The following is a 20,737-nucleotide window of genomic DNA, read 5'->3' on the forward strand; positions in this document are numbered from 1 at the left end:
GCCAGTGTCGCTGAGATACAGCTGTATTGATCACGGAGAGCAGCCCTGTGTGATGTTATCTCCTGACGATGCTGTCCCTTCATAGCCACAGGGAGTAGAGGTGATGCAGGGTGTGCTGCCCCCCCCCCCCCCCCCAAAAAAAAAAAACATTTAAAAAAACAATCGCACCACCCCCAAACTACTTCCCGAGGCAATGTGTTCCTTACCCTGTTTATCAAAGCATTCAGAGTTGGCCTACCTCCTGCACTATCGTTACCTGGAGATTGATAGAACAGATATTCCCATTCTAACCAGTTCTATTTCTATCATGTTGTATGTTAAGCAGATGAAGCTGTAGGTGTTGTGGGCAGCATTCACGTGTTGAACCAGATATAGGACCTTCGCTTATAGGTACACCTGAAATGTAGACATAGTGGGCTATGTAACAGTGTAGCGGAGAGCGAGAGAGAGAGAATAGTGGAGATGATGAACATCCTTGCTTACTGTTTGTGCGTGTCCTGTGTGTTACAGCAGGTGCAGCGACAGTACTGAGGGTGGTGATGCAATGTCTGTACGGTCTGCTTTCCCCTCTGAGAAGGTGCTCTAATAACAGCTGGCTGTTACAGTATATGGTTATTGTGCTGTTTGAGTTCTGTCCCTCAGATGTGTGGCCCTGTGCCTCACTGGATCCCCTGGATCCCAGACAGTTCCATGTTAGCAGCAGTGAATAAGGCCTGTGTGATGGTGGTCGTCTGTAGCTCAGTGGGTAGAGCATGTTGCTTACAATGTACGACTAAGTTGCTTTGGATGAAAGTGTCTGCTGAATTGCATATGTTCTTATTCTATTATGATGGCCCAGGGACAGGGGGGTAAATGGTAGATAAGTGCCGTCACACACACACACACACACACACACACACACACACACACACACACACACGGCGGGGTTGAGAGATCAACTGGAGTGCTACATGTCTCTATATCTGTCAGCTCAGCTCACTGACCCTGTTGTCATACCCCCATCATTAGTATCCACACACACACACAATGGGCATGGAGTCTAGGGTCAGATTGAATCCGCAGGGAAGTTCTCTAGTCAACACGCTTAACAGTATTGCCTGTATACGTGTACGCTGTCAACGAAGCTATATTCATTCATAAGGGAGGGTAACTAGTGTTTATTTACATTTTGACTGTATTCCACTGGTATTTTCTATTGGAAATCATTGTCTTTGGGTTAAGGAAATGAGAGCTTGGGATTGTAGGTTAACCACACATGAGATGTGGCATTATTTATAGAAACATGATCACCTCATTATCAATGGCCATAGTGTTCAATGAAGATTGTGTTCTTTGTTGAGCCGGGGTTGGATCTTGCTGCGGTCACCACTGTGGCATTTGTAGGAGCAAAACAGTCTCGTCAGATGTTACACTGGTTATGTTACACTGGCGTCCATATTGAACTGATTATCACAGCAGGGGCACTAGCCTTTAGGCCCCAGGCCTGCAAGAGACCTGCCTGGGCTGCATCTCAATAGTCTACAGCGGCCTCCTTTCCTCCCACCTTCATCGCCACTCAGGCCCTCGTCTATGGTTTTTCCACATCAGTGCAGATGAAGGAAAGGAATCAAGGGGAGGACTATTGAGATGCACCCATGTTTTGGTGGAGTTGTCATATAGGTGAAGGGAAAGAGGAGACGGCTCTGAAGTCATATGTTTATTGTGCTCTACAGATTCCCCATGTTTTGGTCGAGTTGTTATAGGTGATTGCTGGTCAGTAAAATAAAAGGTTAAAGAGGACATGACACGGGATGAAGTTACTGTTTGTGTTCCACAGATTCCTATGAGGTCTATGGATGACGTTATTGGGAGTTGATGATTAACCCGGATGAAGTTACCTCGTCGTTGGGTGTCCTCCAGTTGATCTCTTTGTTTAACCACAGGGTTATGTGTAATTATTGACCATAAGAAGACAGCCAGCACTGCGTTGTTTATTTTAAATCTATTCAATAGAAATGAGTTTATTACTAAATCTAATAACTAAAATCATTTACTCAGTTTGAGAGTGTTGGTTATTTTTTAATTCATGTTTCGTTACTCCTGGGCTGCTACTACAGGACCTAAAGTTGCATATTTTTGATAGCCTCGTCCTGACAATATATGAACCTGTTTCAGATGCACTAGTAATTGGTTAGTTGTGTTGGAGCCAGCCTAAGTGGTGGTACCTTACCCTACCAGTACCCACTACACAGCATCCTCCCTCCCTCTGTCCTCCTCGTGCCCCCTGCTCTAGCCGATACGGGCTGTTTCTATGGCAACCCGAGAATCTGCTCCAGTCAGTTCCACCTGTTCCACTCTTCTGTTTCCAACTTCTCTTCTGTATATCCAAGATTTAAAAATAAAAACAGACTCCCCCAGGCTATTTTAGATAGAGTTTTTTCTTCTAAATCTCTGAGGGTTTTTTTATGGTTTCTAAATACAAGATGGAGGAGACTTGTTTTGCAGGAGAGGGAATGAAGTTGCCGTGTTCAATAAGGATACTGCGTTGCCATGTTGGATGGTGGAGGATTCTGAGGTTGGGGGCTCCCCTTCTCTGCTCTCTTACCTCCCTCTCAGTCTAGACAAACAGAAGGGAATGAGAGGCAAGCTGTGATGCAACGATGGCGTGATAGCTGGTACCTCTCTCCTCCCTGTTACAGATGTAACCTGCACACCCCTCCCTGCCTTCCTTGTTGTCTGCATAAGAAAACGAGAGCGAGTGAGTGAGGGAGGGAGGGTGGGAGATGGGAGGGCGGGCTCTGGCGCCATTAGACATAAGCAGCCTCAGTGTGTGTTGTGCTCAGCCTGTTCTTTAGTACTGCACTGTCTGTCTGTCTGTCTGAACAACTCGAATGCCATAGGCATGCTATGCAATGTGATGTTATAAAGCATCGTAAGGATGACATAGGGATGCTAACATCCTTGGTGCAGTGAGGCTACACTAGCTGCTAGCTCAGGTGAGGAAACCAAATGCGTTTTTTGTATTTGTGTGGGAGAGAGCGGAAGGGGGGCATGTGTGGATTTTTGTTTACATGCATTGCATGTGATGTCTTTTGTTGGCCTACTATGGGTTAGTCACATGTTATCACCCGGTACTCTACGCTGCACCTTAGAGACTGCTGCCCTATATACATTGAACACTGGTCACTTTAATAATGTTTACATACTGTTTTACCCAGCTTGTACACTGAGTATACAAAACATTAAGAACAGGGGAACACTATGATCCCTTACTGAATGTCACTTGTTAAATCCGCTTCAATCAGTGTAGATGAAAAAGAAGAGACGGGTTACAAAGGATTTTTAAGTCTTGAGACAAATGAGACATGGATTGTGTGTGTGTGCCATTCAGAGCGTGAATTGGGCAAGACAAAATATTGAAGTGCCTCTGAACGGGGTATAGTAGTAGGTGCCAGGCGCACTGGTTTGTGTCAAGAACTGCAACGCTGCTGGGTTTTTCACGCTCAACAGTTTTCTGTGTGTATCAAGAATGGTCCACCACCCAAAGGACATCCAGCCAACTTGACACAACTGTATGAAGCATTGGAGTCAACATGTGCCAGCATCCCTGTGGAACACTTTCAACACCTTGTAGAGTCCATGCCATGACGAATTGAGGCTGTCCTGAGGGAAAAAGAGATGGGGGTTGCAACTCAATATTAGGAAGGTGTTCCTTGTGTTCGGTGTCATCTTATGTAACTACTGCTGTACACATCTTTTCTGTTCATATACTGTCCATACTGTGTAAACACACTATCATATACATATATATTTATATTCCAGACTCTGACATTGCTCATTGTGATGTTTGTTCATTTATTTGGGGGGGACATTTCGCTGCACCTGCGATAATATCTGCCAAATACTGTAGATTTGATTTGTTGTTGCGTATGCTTTAGATTTGTAACCATGCATATTGCGTGTACGTGTGTCTACTCTTTCACGTCTAGACACGGTAGAGTAGAGCAGGGAATAGCGAGCACAAGACGTTGAAAAAGACATTCCAAGACGTTGAAAAAGACGTCTTTTCAACATCTTTTCAACCCCCCGAAAAAAGATGTACTTCCAACGCCTTCAAAATATTTTGCTCATAGAAGTCCCAGTGTCTTTGCGTTATGCTGGAGGAGTCCGTTAGCTCTAGCTGTCTACGTGTAGAGGTTAGTTAGTTCTTCCGTGTTCAAGATGCCGCGCTAGCACTGGGTGCGTTGCCAAGCAACCACCTACCTCCTATTGTCTATATATCTCTTTTCTATCTCTCCTCTCTTCTATTTGCCCTCTCTTCTATCTTCCCCTCGCTCTCTCTCTCTCTCTCTGATCAATCTCTCCTCTCTCTGCTCCATCTGCACGGCTCTCTCCCCCTCCCCTAGCCTAGAGCTAGCTGTGTTGCTAGGCTGAGAGGTCCTTGCGGAATAACAATCCCTCCTTTCCCCTCTTCTCCTACCCTCCCTGTGCGGGGGCGATATGTCATAGTAGGGGTTAAAGGTTGTTGAGTAGATCATGGCCCCCGTCCACGGACACTGCTGACTGACTGACTGCTGACCAGAGCTCTCTCTCTCTTTCTATTTTGTCTGTCACCCACCAAGTCCCCACTATTCTACTGGACAGGACTGAATGTGTCTTGTTTATCTCGCTCTCTGTCTCTCTCACGCACGCTTTTTCTCTCTCCCACCTCTCTCTCACACATACACACACAAATTCTTTCTCTTTCTCTCTCACATAGCCTTTCATCCCCTCTCCCACTCCTTACACACACGTTGCCTTTCTTTCTCTCTGTCTCCGTCTCTTCCCCCTCTCTCTTCCTCCCTTTCTCTCTGTGTAGTACATGGTTGTCAGTGTGTGTGTATGGTGAATGGTGCATTCCGCAAAAAAATGCTGGGTTGTTTGGATGACCCAACTGCTGGGTTGCAGGCGTTGGGTCACTTAGTTGGGTTGTTTTCTTTAAAAACTGCTGGGTTATTGATGCTGGGTGCTGAGTTATTGACTGCTGGGTTATTTATGCTGGGTGCTGAGTTATTGACTGCTGGGTTATTTATGCTGGGTGCTGAGTTATTGACTGTTGGGTTATTTATGCTGGGTGCTGAGTTATTGACTGCTGGGTTATTGCGATAAGATCCAGCGTGTCAGCTCAGAAGACCAGAGGTGTGGCTTAGTATGAGCGTTGCTTTCAGATAGTTAGTTATTTTTGGCCACCCGTGAGACAATGTCATTCCGGTTAATTTGTTCTGTTGTATTGTTATCACATGTTAAGGTTGAACGCTGACACTTTTGAAGCTTTGATAAGGCTTACACGAGTGTATGAGTTCTCCAAAAACCTATGCATATCCCAATGTTGGAATATGTAAATAATAATGTTATACATTTCATATTAGAACATTTAATGTGCAAAAATATTAAAGGAACATTTAAAAAATTGTTAACATTTTTTTTATTAGGATCCCCATTATATGTTGCGAAAGCATCAGCTACTCTTCCTGCGGTCCACACAAAATATGAAACATGACATAATACAGAACATTAATAGACAAGAACAGAACTACATACATTTAAAACATCACACATAGCCTGCATATTAGTAAATATGTCACGGATCCCTCCGGTACTGTTGCTCATTCCGTGCACCAGTTTCGGAGGTCTACGTCACCGGCCTCTAGGCACTGAACTGTGTCATTATGCACACCTGGTTCCAATTCCTCACTGACTGTATTTGTATAAATGTGCCCTTTGTTTCACCATTGGGCTGTCGATTATTGTTCCAATGTCCTTCGGTTGTGTGAGTACCTGTGCCTTGTTGCTTTGGCTTTCGTGCCGCTTGTATTGTGCAGATGATTACGGGTCTCGTACCATGTGGTATTATTGTGCGCTTGGGTATTTATTTGAGGTACTCCTCACTCTTTTGTTTGGGTTTCTTCCCTTGTGTTTTGTTACGTGTTTGTTTGGTCTTCGTCCCCGTGCCTTTACACGGCACGCTGTAATTTGGGTCAATAAAAAACCCTATTGCGCATTCCTGTGCCTGTCTCCTGAATCCTTTATACCAATGTGACAAAATACACACAAAATATCTAGGTCAAATAGGGAACAAGTGTTGTGTCGTGAGATGTTGCTTTAAATGTTTTTTTTAAACAAGAATTGCTGTTCACTTGAGCAATCTGAGATGGGAGTTCCATGCAATCATGGCTCTATATAAAACTGTACGTTTTCTTGAATTTGGGGACTGTGAAAAGACCCCTGGTGGCATATATGGTGGGGTAAGTGTGTGTGTCAGAGCTGTGTGTCAGTGGACTATGCAAACGATTTGGAATATTCAACACATTAATGTTTCTTATAAAAATAAGTGATGCAGTTAGTCTCTCCTCTACTTTTGGCCAAGAGAGACTGGCAGGCATAGTATTCACTGTGATTACAGTGAAGATCAAGAGATGCCTGTCACGCCCTGACCATAGAGAGCCCTCGGGGTTCTCTATGGTGTTTTAGGTCAGGGCGTGACTAGGGGTTTCTAGGTATTATTTTCTATGTCTGTGTGTGTGTATGGTTCCCAATTAGAGGCAGCTGAATATCGTTACCTCTAATTGGGGATCATACTTAGTATGTCCTTTTTCCCTACCTGCTAAGTGGGATATTGTTTTGTATGAGTGCCTATGTGCGCTACGTATTTCACGATCGTTATATCTTCGTTGTTTTGAAAGTTTCACTATTAATAAAATGTGGAACTCTACTCACGCTGCGCCTTGGTCCAATTATTTATATGAAGGTCGTGACAATGCCGCTCTGTTCTGGGCTAGTTGAAGCTTTTCTAGGTCCTTATTTGCAGCACCTGACCATATGACTGGGCAATAATCAAGATAAGATAAAACTAGAGCCTGCAGGACTTGCTTTCTGGAGTGTGGCATCAAAAGTCGAGCGTCTCTTTATCACGGACAGACCTCTCCCAATCTTTACAACCATTGAATCAATATGTTTTGACCATGACAGTTTACAATCCAAGGTAACGCCAAGTAATTTAGTCTCAACTTGCTTCAGCTGAGGTCTAGAACGTAGGGAATAATTTGTACCAAATACAATGGTCTTAGTTTTAGAGATGTTCAGGACTAGTTTATCACTAGCCACCCATTCCAAAACTGACTGCAACTCTTTGTTTAGGATTGCAGTGCTTCCACTATCTGTGGTTGCTGACGCATATAGGGTTGAATCATCAGCGTACATAGACAAAAAGGCTTTGTTTAATGCCAGGAGTAGGTTATTAGTAAAAAAAATAGAGAAGAGTAAAGGGTGTGGACTTACAGTTTGTAATATTTCTGAAAGTCTCTTTTAGGACATCCACCTCATCTTGGGAGAATAGTAAACTGTTCTTAAGGTCCTGGACCTCTCTGGTCAGGTCCATCAGTATTTGGACAAAGCTCTTGAAGCTATTGTCCAGTTTTTATAACAACTGCTTATAGCCTCTGCTTGTAGAACCCTCTTTGTTTGTTTAAAATATCCTTCACTTGTGATAGAGAAACACTGTCCTCAATGCTATTCCTACCGGCTTTGGTTTCGGATGTCACGGTAGCAACTTAGGCTAACGCTGGTACTCCACGCAGTTCCAGACAGGGCAGATGGAAACAGCAAAAAACAGCAGGGATTTAGACAGCCACAAGGCTTTGTTCAAGCGTTCAGGAAACCTTTGCTAGCTTGATAGCTAGTTAGCAGCTAGGCTAGCTGCTACACCAAGCAGCTCTTTAGACTTTTGGTATGCCTCATCGTGGGATCCAAATTCAAAAGGTAGTCCAACTTTTTCAAAATAACACTTTTTCAGAGACTTTCAAGACATCAAACCGAGCTCTCCTTCGTTCAGCGTTCTGCACGCGTCACCTCTAATTAAGGTGACGTAACAGGGTGGATCAGTCAGAAAGCCGTACCCCTCCTGAAAATAATTTATAGTCCCAGTCTGTATTAGATAGAATGTTGCGGCCCTGCCCGCCAGTGGGGAAGACAACCCGTGGTTACCTAGGTCGCCTTTTTCAATTTCCTTGTCGCGTGCTTGTTTTAGTCAATTACGAAACTACATTTAACAAAAGTACAACATGTCTAAAGATGACATTTTCAACATTGCCTGCTCCCATTGCCTGCTTTGAAAAATGTAATATTGTAGTGTAATATTGTAGTGCTCCCTTTTTGGATGCTGCTCAGACTTTTCATGACGGTGCTAGCAGCCACGTGAGTGCTAGCTAGCTAGCCAAGACCAAAGACACAAACGGACTCTAGCCACAGCTACAAGTAGCGAGTGGAGTTGCAAATGGACTATACTTGTCAAGTTAAATGTCTTCCCTGTAATGAAATGTTTTCCACACCCATTGAGTAGCTAGGTGTAGCCTACTTGGACAACGGGCCCCCACATTTCCCACTCTCCCATGCCTAATAGCCTGAAGCCATAGGGCTCTTCTCGCAGGCTTCATTTCCCTATGTGGAAGCATTACAAACCGTAACGTCTAGGTCGGGATTTTTGACCTGCTTGCTTTTTTTTTTATGAACACAGCAGCTTATCGGCATGTTTTGTTATTTCCGTATGACTAAAAGTTGACGACGAAGTTTGCTTTTTTACAATGGAGGTCAGTAGGAAAGAATGTTTTCCCCAATTTGTGGGCGTGGTGAAGGGGAATTCCTTATTATTACATGAATATTGACTCGGAGTATGGATTACATTAAAAAAAAGACCCAGCTGCTGGGTCAACCTAACTGGGCCTCCCGAGTGGCGCAGCGGTCTAAGGCTCTGCATCGCTGTGCTATAGGCATCACTACAGACCTGGGTTCCGCGACCAGGAGACCCATGAGGCGGCGCACAATTGGCCCAGTGTTGTCCGGGTTAGGGGTTTGGCCCGGCTGGGATGTCCTTATCCCATCGCGCTCTAGCGACTCCTTGTAGCGGGCCGGGCGCATGCACGGCGACTTCGGTCGCCAGCTGGACGGCGTTTCCTCCGACAAGTTGGTGCGGCTGGCTTCTGGGTTAAAGCGAGCAGTGTGTGAAGAAGCAGCCCGGCTTGACGGGGTCGTGTTTCGGAGGACGCACGGCTCTCAATCAAATACAATTTGATTTGATTTTGATTTGACAAGCCTGTAACTACCAATTGGATATGACAAAATTGGGGAGAAAAAGGGGTAGAATATATTTTTTTAAATAAAATAAAATGAAACAACAACCGATGGTTAAATGAACCCATGTTTGGGTAATCTAAACTGCCCAACATGTTGGGTTATACACGTAACCCAACTGGCAGGAACTGCACTGTGTATGTTCACATGTGTATGCATGAAGTGTGTGTGTGTGTGTCAGCTGACAGTCTTGACAGTTGCGGGGGTGGCGGTGGGAGTGAAAGTGATTATGTGTGATAGATGAGAGGAGGCAGTCCATCAAGTTTGTAGAGGGTTCTCTGTGATAAATGACACGCACACAGAGACACACACAGAGAGACACACACACACACACACACACACACAGGCTGTTCATCTGTGCCCAGACCTGCTCTGTGAATTCCCCCCCCCCCCCCCCCCCGGCTTAATTTATCTCAGCCCCTCAGTTTCTTGTTTCACGAGCTGCCACACAAGAGACCCTGCACCCACCACAACAAACAAACACACACACACAGTTTCAATTATACCATGCGTACAAGTCCGTATATAAAGCGCCTGTCTATTGTTGTGATCTCACCTGATAGTCTTGATGAAAGCGCCCTCAGATCTCAGGACAGATTGAGCCTAGTGGATGATCCAGAGCCCTTGTGAAGTCTTAAAATAACATTTTATATCCATGTTTAGTACTCCAGTTATTTTTATACGCGAGGTGAGCGAAGTCTGCACATAAGAACTGTAAATGCAAAAATACTGTGCACACTTGACATTGAGATAATGGGACTGATGGCTGATGTGGTTTGTTTTATGTTGCTCTAATAGCAGCCCAGAGTCTGGTATACGTGATCGAAACATGGAAGACAATAGGCTACTTAGTTCTCTTGGTTACTGTGTGGTGTCAATCATCACCATGTCATGTTTCCAAACTTCTCAGGATGAATGTCTTACGCCCATGTGTTTCAAAACTCCAGCAAAGTTAAATGGAAATGTAAAAAATCTTCTACTTCATATTCATCATTTTCAGCACCACCCCAATGTCAACATGTGTGAAAATTGTGCGTTTCTATGTTTTCTAGTGAAAGAGAGAGAGGGAGATATGTGTTTCCAATGACATCACCGGTGGTGCATCATGTGATTTTTCACCAATTATAATTGGTTGATGATGTCATTGGAAACACTTATCTTCTATATTTTTTTACTACAAAAGTTGTGACATTTCCCTTTAAGGTTTCATCTCCTTAAAGTTAGTGGCAGCTCAGTTGCCACTAGTTTAGTGTTACAAAGCACTTAATTTATAGCCATCCACATGAAAAGGGACTCTATTGACCTTCTCCCTTCGCTTTTTTTCTCTTTGCTTCTCTCCTCAGACACCATGGATCTCCTGAGGCCTGCTCCAGTGGCAGTGGCTGCTCTCCTCCATTGACCTCCTCTGCTCTCTTCCCCTCTTCCTCCACCGATACTCCCTCTCTCCACTCATCCACCCCTCCCCCCTCAACGCCACCCCTCCCCCGTCCACCCACCCATCCTCTTGCGACCCCTGGTTGTGGCATCATGGCGGGGGAGAAGGGACCAGCCAGGCGGAGCGCCATGGACATAAAGCGCCTGGCAGGGTTGATCCAGAGGGGGGCGGGGCGCCTGCTGGTGATTGACAGCAGGACCTTCTCGGAGTACAACGCGTCCCACATACAGGGGGCAGTCAACGTGTGCTGCTCCAAGCTGGTGAAGCGGCGACTGCAGCAAGACAAGGTGTCCGTCACCGAGCTACTGCAGCCCAATGGCAAGGTCAAGGTAGGTTAAGGGGACAGGGGTTAGAGGTCTGAGGGTGGATGTGAGTCACCGTTTATTGTCCTTCAAGAAGAAATTTGTTCAACAGTTCACCCGGTAGGATGGTCATGCTGGCCAACGGGCTGCCCACAGTGTATCATTTTATGTCTATGTTCTAGGACAGTGTTTCCCAACCCTGGTCCTGAAGTACCCCCAACACTACACATTTTTACTGTAACCCTGGACAAGCACACCTGATTGAACTTGTCAACTAATCATCAGGCCCTCAATGAGTTGAATGAGGTGCGTTTGTCCAGGGCTGCAATGAAAACGTGTTCTGTTGGGGGTAGTCGAGGACCAGGAAACACTGAGCTAGAAGTCCAGTACCAGACACCATTAATGTTCTCTGATGCTGCTCAGGTTCAGGAGTCTGTTACGTGCTGTTCTGTGTTGTGTGGTTAGTCTGGATCTCTCTGGCGAGCATCTTCTCTGCCCTGGATCTCTGGGTGCTATATTTGGCTGGCAGGCAGTTGGACTTTAGGTTTATTGCTTATTAGTGGCCCTGAAACTGGATCCTCCCTTTTTCCATGACTTCTGCTCCCAATATGACAGCCTTTTTTCCCCCGTAGCACGGCCATGGCATGCGACATAACTCCTGTATTTTTAGTCACTGCGTGAAACTGGAGAAACTCAGCGGGGAATCCCAAGTGTGTATGATGTGTGTCTGCCTGTTTGTGCGTGCTCTATCCAGGGGTTTTACATGACACATAAAATAACATTTGTCACATACTTAGTAAACAGGTAGACTAACAGTGGAACGCATACGTACTGGCCCTTCCCAACAAAGCACAAAGAAAAATAGAAAGAATTTGAAAAAAATGAATCCATCACAACAGAGCTGTGGAAGTTCCATCCTCCCTACAGCAGCACCAAGACAGACACAGTGCTATAGTGGCATAGTTTGAACATAATCCAACAAGAAATGCCAAAGAACATGGCCAGAGCATTGCTTCTGGAGCCAGATGACACATTGCCCTTTAGTATCATGAAGACGGAAACATTTGGTGGGTTTATTTTAGGTGTAACACATGCAGTTTGAGTGGTAGCTCATAAAAACCAGTGTTCTACTTCCTGATGTGAATCACCTGACCCTGGATGCCAGACCTGGCATGTATGAGTGTGTCTCGTGCTCCCTCTCGTTCTGTAACGAGGGTCGTATAAAGGGGACCAAGGCACAGCGTGCTCATATTTACTTTTAATGAATATACTATAACAAAACCAAAAACAGTTTCGTCAGGTGACATACACTAAACAGAAAACTACCAGACAAAACCCAGGAAGAAAAACCCCTACTTAAATATGATCTCTAATCAGAGGCAACTAGGATCAGCTGCCTCCAATTAGAGATCAACCCAAACAATCCCAACATAGAAATAGAAAAACTAGAATTAAAACATAGAAATAGAAAACATAGAACATCACAAAACACCACCAGTCACGCCCTGACCAACTCTACTATAGAAAATGACATCTTACTAGGGTCAGGATGTGACACTTTCCTTCCCTAGCAGGTTATATTAATGCTTTAATCACCTGTAGTCACTCTCTCCAACTCAGCCTGTGAATGTAAATTAACTGTGAAAATTAGAGGTGTCTGACATGAGTGGAAGCAGCATCGCCTTAGACCTCCAGTCAACTTAATTAAAATATGCTTTATTTTCAATACTTCTTGATGTCATTGTTCCCTGGGATTGAAAGACATCCTTAGCTTGACATGCTCACTCTCTCTCTCTCTCTCTCTCTCTCTCTCTCTCTCTCTCTCTCTCTCTCTCTCTCTCTCTCTCTCTCTCTCTCTCTCTCTCTCTCTCTCTCTCTCTCTCTCTCTCTCTCTCTCTCTCTCTCTCTCTCTCTCTCTCTCTCTCTCTCTCTCTCTCTCTCTCTCTCTCTCTCTCTCTCTCTCTCTCTCTCTCTCTCTCTCTCTCTCTCTCTCTCTCTCTCTCTCTCTCTCTCTCTCTCTCTCACCCTCTTTCTCACCCTCTTTCTCGCTACCTCACTCTTTCTCAGATTCAAATATGCATCATTCGCATACTGCCAATGCTCAGGCTTACAACCAGGTTAGGTTAATGCCATTATTAACCTGAGCAGGATGTTGTTGCGCAACCCTTTTTTTAATAGACCAATGGCTAAGGTCCCCCAGTCAGTGTGTAGAGACCTTGGTCTGATTGGGATGCTAGAAGTTGTAAACATAGTCATTTCATCTGACACTTTTATTCAAAGCCTCTTATAGAACTATTTTGGTATTGACAGTGATGATACACTGAGTATACCAACTATTAGGAGCACCTTCCTAATATTGAGTGCCCCCCCCCCCCCGTCTTTCCCATTCACCCTTTGAATGTCACACGTACAAAATCCACTTCAAAATTGTCTCAAGACTTAAAAATCCTTCTTTAACCCATCTCCTCCCCTTCATCTATACTGATTGATGTGGATTTCACAAGTGACATCCGTAAGAGATCATAGCGTTCACCTGGATTCACCTTATCAAATCAAATCAAATGTTATTAGTCACATGCGCCGAATTCAACAGGTGTAGTAGACCTTACAGTGAAATATGTACTTACGAGCCCCTAACCAACAGTGCAGTTTAAAAGAATATGGATAAGAATAAGAGATAAAGTAACAAGTAATTAAAGAGCAGCAGTAAAAAATAACAATATATGAAGGGGGGTGCCGGTACAGAGTCATTGTTCGGGGGCACCGGTTAGTTGAGGTAGTATGTACATGTAGGTAGAGTTAATTTAAGTGACTATGCATAGATGACAACAGAGAGTGGCAGTGGTGTGGAGAGGGGAGGGCAATGCAAATAGTCTGGGTAGCCATTTGACTAGATGTTCAGGAGTCTTATGGCTTGGGCGTAGAATCTGTTTAGAAGCCTCTTGGACCTAGACTTGGCGCTCTGGTACCGCTTGCCGTGTGGTAGCAGAAAGAACAGTCTTATGACTAGGGTGGCTGGAGTTTTTGAGTACAGGAGGGGGCTGAGCACGCAGCCCTGAGGGGCCCCTGTGTTGAGGATCAGCGTGGCGGATGTGTTGTTACCTACCCTTACCACCTGGGGGCGGCCCGTCAGGAAGTCCTGGATGATGCCTATGTCAAGGGAAGAGCAGGTGCTCTTAGTGTTTTGTATACTCAGTATACATTTGAAGTGGGTAAAACTGTATGTAAACATGCGTCTGTAACTTTCCCACTCCATCATTATTCATGATTCATTCAGGGTTATCCGTAATCATGGTAGAATCCACATTAATGTAGAAGTGTTTAGAAACGTATTCTATTCTTGTTTACAATAAAAGGGACTCCAAAATGTCACAATAATACATGATGAATCATTAATTTCTAATGGGGCTGAGAGGCTGACAGGTCTCACAGTGGTAAGGCACCAAGTGGGGTGTCCCTCTTTCCTTCCCTTTCACTCTCTCCATCTTCCTCTCACGCTATCTGTTTTATTTTATCCTTTCTCTTTCTCTGTGTGTCTTTTCTCTGCACTGCTCTCACACACACTCTGTCTCTCTGTCCTGGTGCCCCCCCCCCCCCCCCCCCGCCTCTATTTCATCATCTCTCTATCAACATCCCTCTTTCCTCTCTTTCTCTGTTCCCCTTTTCTCTCTCTCTTCCCAGCATTGCCCTGTGGCTGGCTAGCTGTTGTTATTATTCCCCCCCCCCCCCCCCCCCCCCCCCCCCCCCCCCCCCCCCCCCCCCCCCCCCCCCCACACACACACAGTAAAGAGGATAATGCTGCCGATTAATGGTAGGCTGGATAAAGCTGGAACTAGCCGGGTGAGAGGGAAGGTCCACACGGCCCCAGAGAGTCCTTTGTTATTGGCTAAGCATGACATCATCCCCCTTTGTGTGGCCACTGGCAGGCCGCGAGTTGGGCACGTGCAGACCGGCTGTGTGGTGTTAATGCAGGCTCCCACCCAACCCACCACAAACACCCCCACACAGCCTGCCAAGGAAGCAAAGGACACCATAGTGGGTCTTTGTGGGATTGAATGTAGGAAGCTGAAGAGGGAGGGAGCGAGAGAGGGCGTAGTCATGGGTGGGCTACCTCCTGCCTGCATCCCATTGAGTGAAAATGGCAGGCGTCCCCCAAGGCTCTATGCTCGGCCCTTTCAGATTTCATCATCACAGGGTTAGGTTCAGTGAACTCTGTGTATGGACTGGAATCAAAATGGTGTCTTCCCTCCCTCCCTACACAACCCCCATGTAGTTCACTGGCAAGCTCTAGTAAACTAGGTCAGTTAAATACAGTAGGCTGTGTGTGACCGTATTTGTGTGTGGTGTGTGGGTGAACCTTGAGCTCCACAGTATTATGGCTCCCTACTCAATGACTGTTTTATGGTCAGGCTGGGTGGTTTCTTGGCTTAAGCGACGCTAATCCCTCCACACTGCTCAATGTTGCTGAATGTGGTGTAAGAGTGAGCCTGGGCCAGGGCAAGGCCTGACAGATGGCGTGGAGATTGACTAGCTCCAGTCAGGGCCAGGGAGACACTTAGACCCGCCCTTTAGGGAAGTCACTATACTCTCCTGTTCTCTACTGCAGTACTATATTGTACTATGTAGACTGACAGTGTAGCTCAGACAATAAAACTAAAGTCGCACACACTCGATTTTTGCCCCTCTCTCTCCAGTTCATCAGCAGTTGTTTCAGTCTCTACTGACAACCCTTTACTGAGGTTCGGTTGTCACCGGTTAGTCTTTGATGGTAATTGGTCCATTCGGCTGAAGACTGGGTTCCGGCAGCACGTGTTCCATAAAGCCGTTTACTAAATAAGGATCTCCGTAACTTCTACTTAAGGTCCACCATATGCCACCTCCCAGTATCCTCCTTCAACGCCACCTGCTAAGGATCCTGGGTAATGACTTAATGTAGTGCAATGCCTCGTGGGTCACCCAGAAGACACAGATGCGTTGTCGTCTCCTTACTAGACATTACAAATATCTTCCATAATTTGTTGTGAATATGGATGAGACGTAAAGAAAAATGGCTACGTTTACATGATGCGTATGATAAGCGCCATATCCCGAACCATAGATGTGTGTTATTTGCGTTCACTCTAGGTAGTAGTGACTGAAAGTGGATTGTCAGTTCACGGTATCATTCTCATTTCAACCCAAGACTCCAGTATACAATAGGTTGCACAGGTGTCATATTCTGACCCGTTGATGTGTTATTTCCAGGTAGTGGCGGTGACGGAAGCGTCGTACTGAAGTCCATCCAGGTACAGCCGTGTAGACATAGTTTTTAGGTCCATTTCCAGTTCTAGTTAGGTTTACAGTAACATGGCTATTGCACCACTCAGGGTAACCCAGTGTGTGTCAAAGCCATGTTGACCGTAAGGAGGGTGCAGCAGGTCTTTTGGTGATTTCCTTTAGGGCAGACAATTTAAGCAACACTTACATTTTAGCCCAGCCGTGACCTGACCTGACCTGACTGACGAGAAACATTATGTGTTGATGCTGGTAAAGCCTGGTTAAGACACACAACAACAGGGAGAGACTAAAGGGTCACTCCAGAACCAGAGCTGGGAAGAAAATGCATTCAAAGGCCAGTTTATTAGGTACACCCATCTAGGACCGGGTCAGAACCCCCTTTGCCTCCAGAACAGCCTGAGTTCTTTGGGGCATGAAAACGTTGCTCAATTTGTATCAAGGAAAACATTCCCCACACCATTACACCACTGCCACTAGCCTGTACTGTTGACACCAGGCAGAATGGTTCCATGGACTCATGCTGCTTACGCCAAATCCAGACTCTGCCATGAGTATGACTCAACATGAACCAGGATTTGTTGGACCGGCAATGTTTTTCCACTCCTCAATTGTCCAGTGTTGGTGATCGCCTGCCCACTGGAGTCGCTTCTTCTTGTTTCTAGCTGATAGGAGTGGAACCCGGTGTGGTCGTCTGCTGCAATAGCCCATCCATGACAAGGACCGACGAGTTGCTCGTTCCCGTGATGCCGTTCTGCACACCACTGTTGTACTGCGCTGTTATTTGTCTGTTTGTGGCCCGCAGGTTAGCTTGCACCATTCTTTCCGTTCTCCTTCAACTTTTCACCCATAGGACTGCTGCTGATTGGATGTTTTTTTTGTTTGTTGCACCATTCTTGGTAAACCTTACATACTGTCGTGCATGAAAAGTCCAGGAGGCCGCTCAAAGTCGCTTAGGTCACTTGTTTTGCCCAGCATTCAATCAAACAGTAACTAACTGCCTTGATGCCTGTCTGCCCGCTTCATATAGCAAGCCACAGCCACAATTTTCATTGTCTGTAGGAGCGAACCGTTTTCTTGAACGAGGCCAACCGGTTTATATGCCCTGTTTTCTCACTTTTCGGGTTTAAAAGTGAAAGGCAGCGAGAGGAAGGGGGTATGGAGAAGAAGGTAGAGAATGACAGAGAAGGAGTGTGGAAGAGATGTTGTACTGTGATGTGAAACATGGCCATGCTGGTGTGACAAGGTTGGCCCATGTGACACATTACCTCTTGAACTACAAGTTGCACGTGCCCCTTTTATTGGACAGGTGTGTGTGAGAGAGAGAGAGATTGTGGGTGAGGGGCAGTGGGAAGGTCCCTTCATGGTGCCCATTCGTGGTGTACGGTCATCATCGGTCATTGGAGTGATTTGGTCACTCGATCTGTCACACCCTCTCGCAGCAAATGATAGAGGGGACCTTTGCCCAAACACGTCTGAGCAAACACACACACACACAGTGCCAGCTGCCAGTGCCAATCAATGACATCATATCACCATTGAGTGTTATCTTTACTGACGGGCTGACGGGCTTTACTCACACCCTGCTAGTGGACTCTGCTACAGAGCTTTGATGGTTAGAACCGTCACCCACCTGCAACATTCTACTGGGAATCACATGGACAGATAATAACTGTCTGTGGGGACTGGCAGGCAACAGATCACTGAACCAGTTCCATGAATTCCTGACCTCTGAGGTTTTTGTCTGATAGTAGCACAGTGGTGATGTTGGGTGACCAACACACACACACTCAGCTCTGCATTACCCTTGTGACCAATGACCCTGTGCGCACCTGTGTGTGTGTGTGTGTGTGTGTGTGTGTGTGTGTGTGTGTGTGTGTGTGTGTGTGTGTGTGTGTCTATGTCTATGTCTGTGTGCGTCTGTGTTTGGCATTCCAAGGTCCTCTCTGCAGCACCTAATCTCACGTTTCTCCTGTCTGTATTCCCTGCAACAACACACCTGTTTCTATTCTTTAGCACCCCCGTCTTCTCTGCAGTAGCAGTTGAAACCATTGCGTTTCTACCCAGAACATTTTAAGCTCTCACTGCATGCCATTTCCCCCTACTGCCTGTGTCATGTTTGTTGCTCATACAGTTATATTTGAAGCCAGACGTCTCGCTGTTGTACACAGATAGTACTTCAGCTGAGAGGGTGAGGTCTTAGAGTTACAGACGAGTCACAGAGGGAAAATGTTTTTCTCCTCTGTCGTACATTTATTTTTTTATATTGCACATTTCCCAGGCAGTGTGAGGATACAGTCCTTTTCTATTTCTCTGCTTCTCTCGCTCCCCCTCCCTCCTTATCTCTGCAGAGGAGGGGAAACAGAGGACATGATTAGCCACTTTTCTCTATTTACATCCTGCTGTGATGCCAGCTCACTGTTGGCATTTTGACTTCCACGCTCTATCGTTTTTTTTTTGCCACTCTCTCTCTCGCGCTGTTTCTCTTCCCTTCCTTTTATCTGTCTCTCCTTCTCTGTTGTTCCTATGTAACACCTGCAGTGTTAGTGGTAGAACAGCAGTATAGTAGTGTAGTGTAGTGCTGCAGCCTGCAGGCTGGTGAAGGTGTGAGGGACTGAGCTGGTTCGTATGCTGCAGTAGGTCGACTCCAGAGGTTATTAACCTCTAACAATGCAGTAATCATGCAGATACTGTAATACTGTCTCTTTACTAGGGTTGGGCTCAATTCAGAATTTTGGAATTGACTCCCATTCAACTCATGAGTTGAAATTGTAATTGAATTGGCCACACCCCACAGGATGTAGAATTGGAATTTGAGTGACAGGAAGTAGAATTTAAGTGCAATTCAAAGAAACTCCACTCAGTCATAGAACATCAGTTTCATTGAATCTGACAGGTCACACGTCCAGATACCAAAGGATATATCACTTTTAAACTTTATGCTTAGATTAGCCAATTATATTTCCACCAACCATTTCATTTGTTTGGCTTCTTTTAGAAGACTTCAGGGTCAACTTGAGGGTTCAACTAATGCATTCTGGGAAATATTTTCCCAATATTAAACAAAATGTAAGTGATTAATTAAATATAATAACTTAGAATATTCGCATACAGGTTTTGTTTTCCTTGATAATTCATTTTAAGAGTTTGTCCTGAAATGAATTGTTTCATTTTATATTCATGTATATAACGACATGTTTTATGTAAAATATGAATATTTGTATAGACTACACCTAATATGGAATAGAATAGGCATTTGAATTTAAGTGAATTTAATTACAATTTCTTTAATTCAAATTCGAATTACAATTCTATATTCTGTTTACTACTTCAATTCAAATTCAATTCAAATTGAAGAATTTAATTGGAATTTGAGGCATTCTCAATTCAATTCTAAATTGAGCACAACCCTGCTCTGTACCATCTCTCTCTCTCTCTCTGTTTCTCTCTCGTCACTGTACTTTTCTCAGAGCATGACAAAACATAAAAGGTTTAACCGGAGATAAGATAAACATGAAGAGAAGGAAGGTGATCTAATGGTGAAAGTAAAGATGATATCTTCTTGAATTATGAATATTGTATAATTATCTGAACCCCTGTCCGGCATAGATGCATCTTGGATACCTGTGCAGGTGAATGTGAATCATTTGGGAAAGGAAACCGCCTCCCGGTGACATCACCTTAAGGATTAAAGGACAGCCTTTAACAGTGACCCATTTACACTTATGTACAGTGTGTGTGTGTGGGTCAGAGTGAGAAGCTGTTCTGTAATCCTCAGGTGGTGATTTCACCCTCTGGCTGTAGCTCTGATCCCGTTAGGATGGAACACCCTGTACAGCGAGGGAGGACAGGGGGGAAAAGACATCAGGGGTGAGAGGAGGGGGAGATGGGAGTGTCTCAGTAGGGGTTAGGGTGGAGGCCCTGTTGACCTTTGACACACACAAACACACACACACACAACTTACATTTACATTACATTTACATTTAAGTCATTTAGCAGACGCTCTTATCCAGAGCAACTTACAAATTGGTGCATTCACCTTATGATATCCAGTGGAACAACCACTTTACAATAGTGCATCTAAATCTTTTAAGGGGAGGGGGGGTTAGAAGGATTACTTTATCCTATCCCAGGTATTCCTTAAAGAGGTGGGGTTTCAGGTGTCTCCGGAAGGTGGTGATTGACTCCGCTGTCCTGGCGTCGTGAGGGAGCTTGTTCCACCATTGGGGTGCCAGAGCAGCGAACAGTTTTGACTGGTCTGAGCGGGAACTGTGCTTCCTCAGAGGTAGGGAGGCGAGCAGGCCAGAGGTGGATGAACGCAGTGCCCTTGTTTGGGTGTAGGGCCTGATCAGAGCCTGAAGGTACGGAGGTGCCGTTCCCCTCACAGCTCCGTAGGCAAGCACCATGGTCTTGTAGCGGATGCGAGCTTCAACTGGAAGCCAGTGGAGAGAGCGGAGGAGCGGGGTGACGTGAGACAACTATTCCTGTAGAGCATCAGGCTGGGCTTCAGAAAGAATCAGTGTACTCTGATGGGTTCAGGTGACTGCTTTATTGGAGGTTGTGTTTAAACACAGACTAGAC

At 45.3% G+C, this 20,737-nt stretch overlaps 1 protein-coding gene across 2 annotated transcripts in view; it reads left to right on the forward strand.

The window, feature by feature from the left end:
- LOC115197046 (dual specificity protein phosphatase 8) overlaps positions 1-20,737 on the forward strand; it is a 62,512-nt gene that overhangs the window by 1,392 nt on the left and 40,383 nt on the right. For both annotated transcript variants that reach the window (XM_029758182.1, XM_029758183.1), the window contains exon 2: positions 10,488-10,908. In XM_029758182.1, coding sequence (XP_029614042.1) covers positions 10,672-10,908 — 237 coding nt within the window. In that variant the 5' untranslated portion in view covers positions 10,488-10,671. The remainder of the gene's footprint in view (positions 1-10,487; positions 10,909-20,737) is intronic.

The sequence above is a fragment of the Salmo trutta genome, chromosome 7 (assembly GCF_901001165.1).
Source record: "Salmo trutta chromosome 7, fSalTru1.1, whole genome shotgun sequence".
In the NCBI taxonomy this organism is placed as follows: domain Eukaryota; kingdom Metazoa; phylum Chordata; class Actinopteri; order Salmoniformes; family Salmonidae; genus Salmo; species Salmo trutta.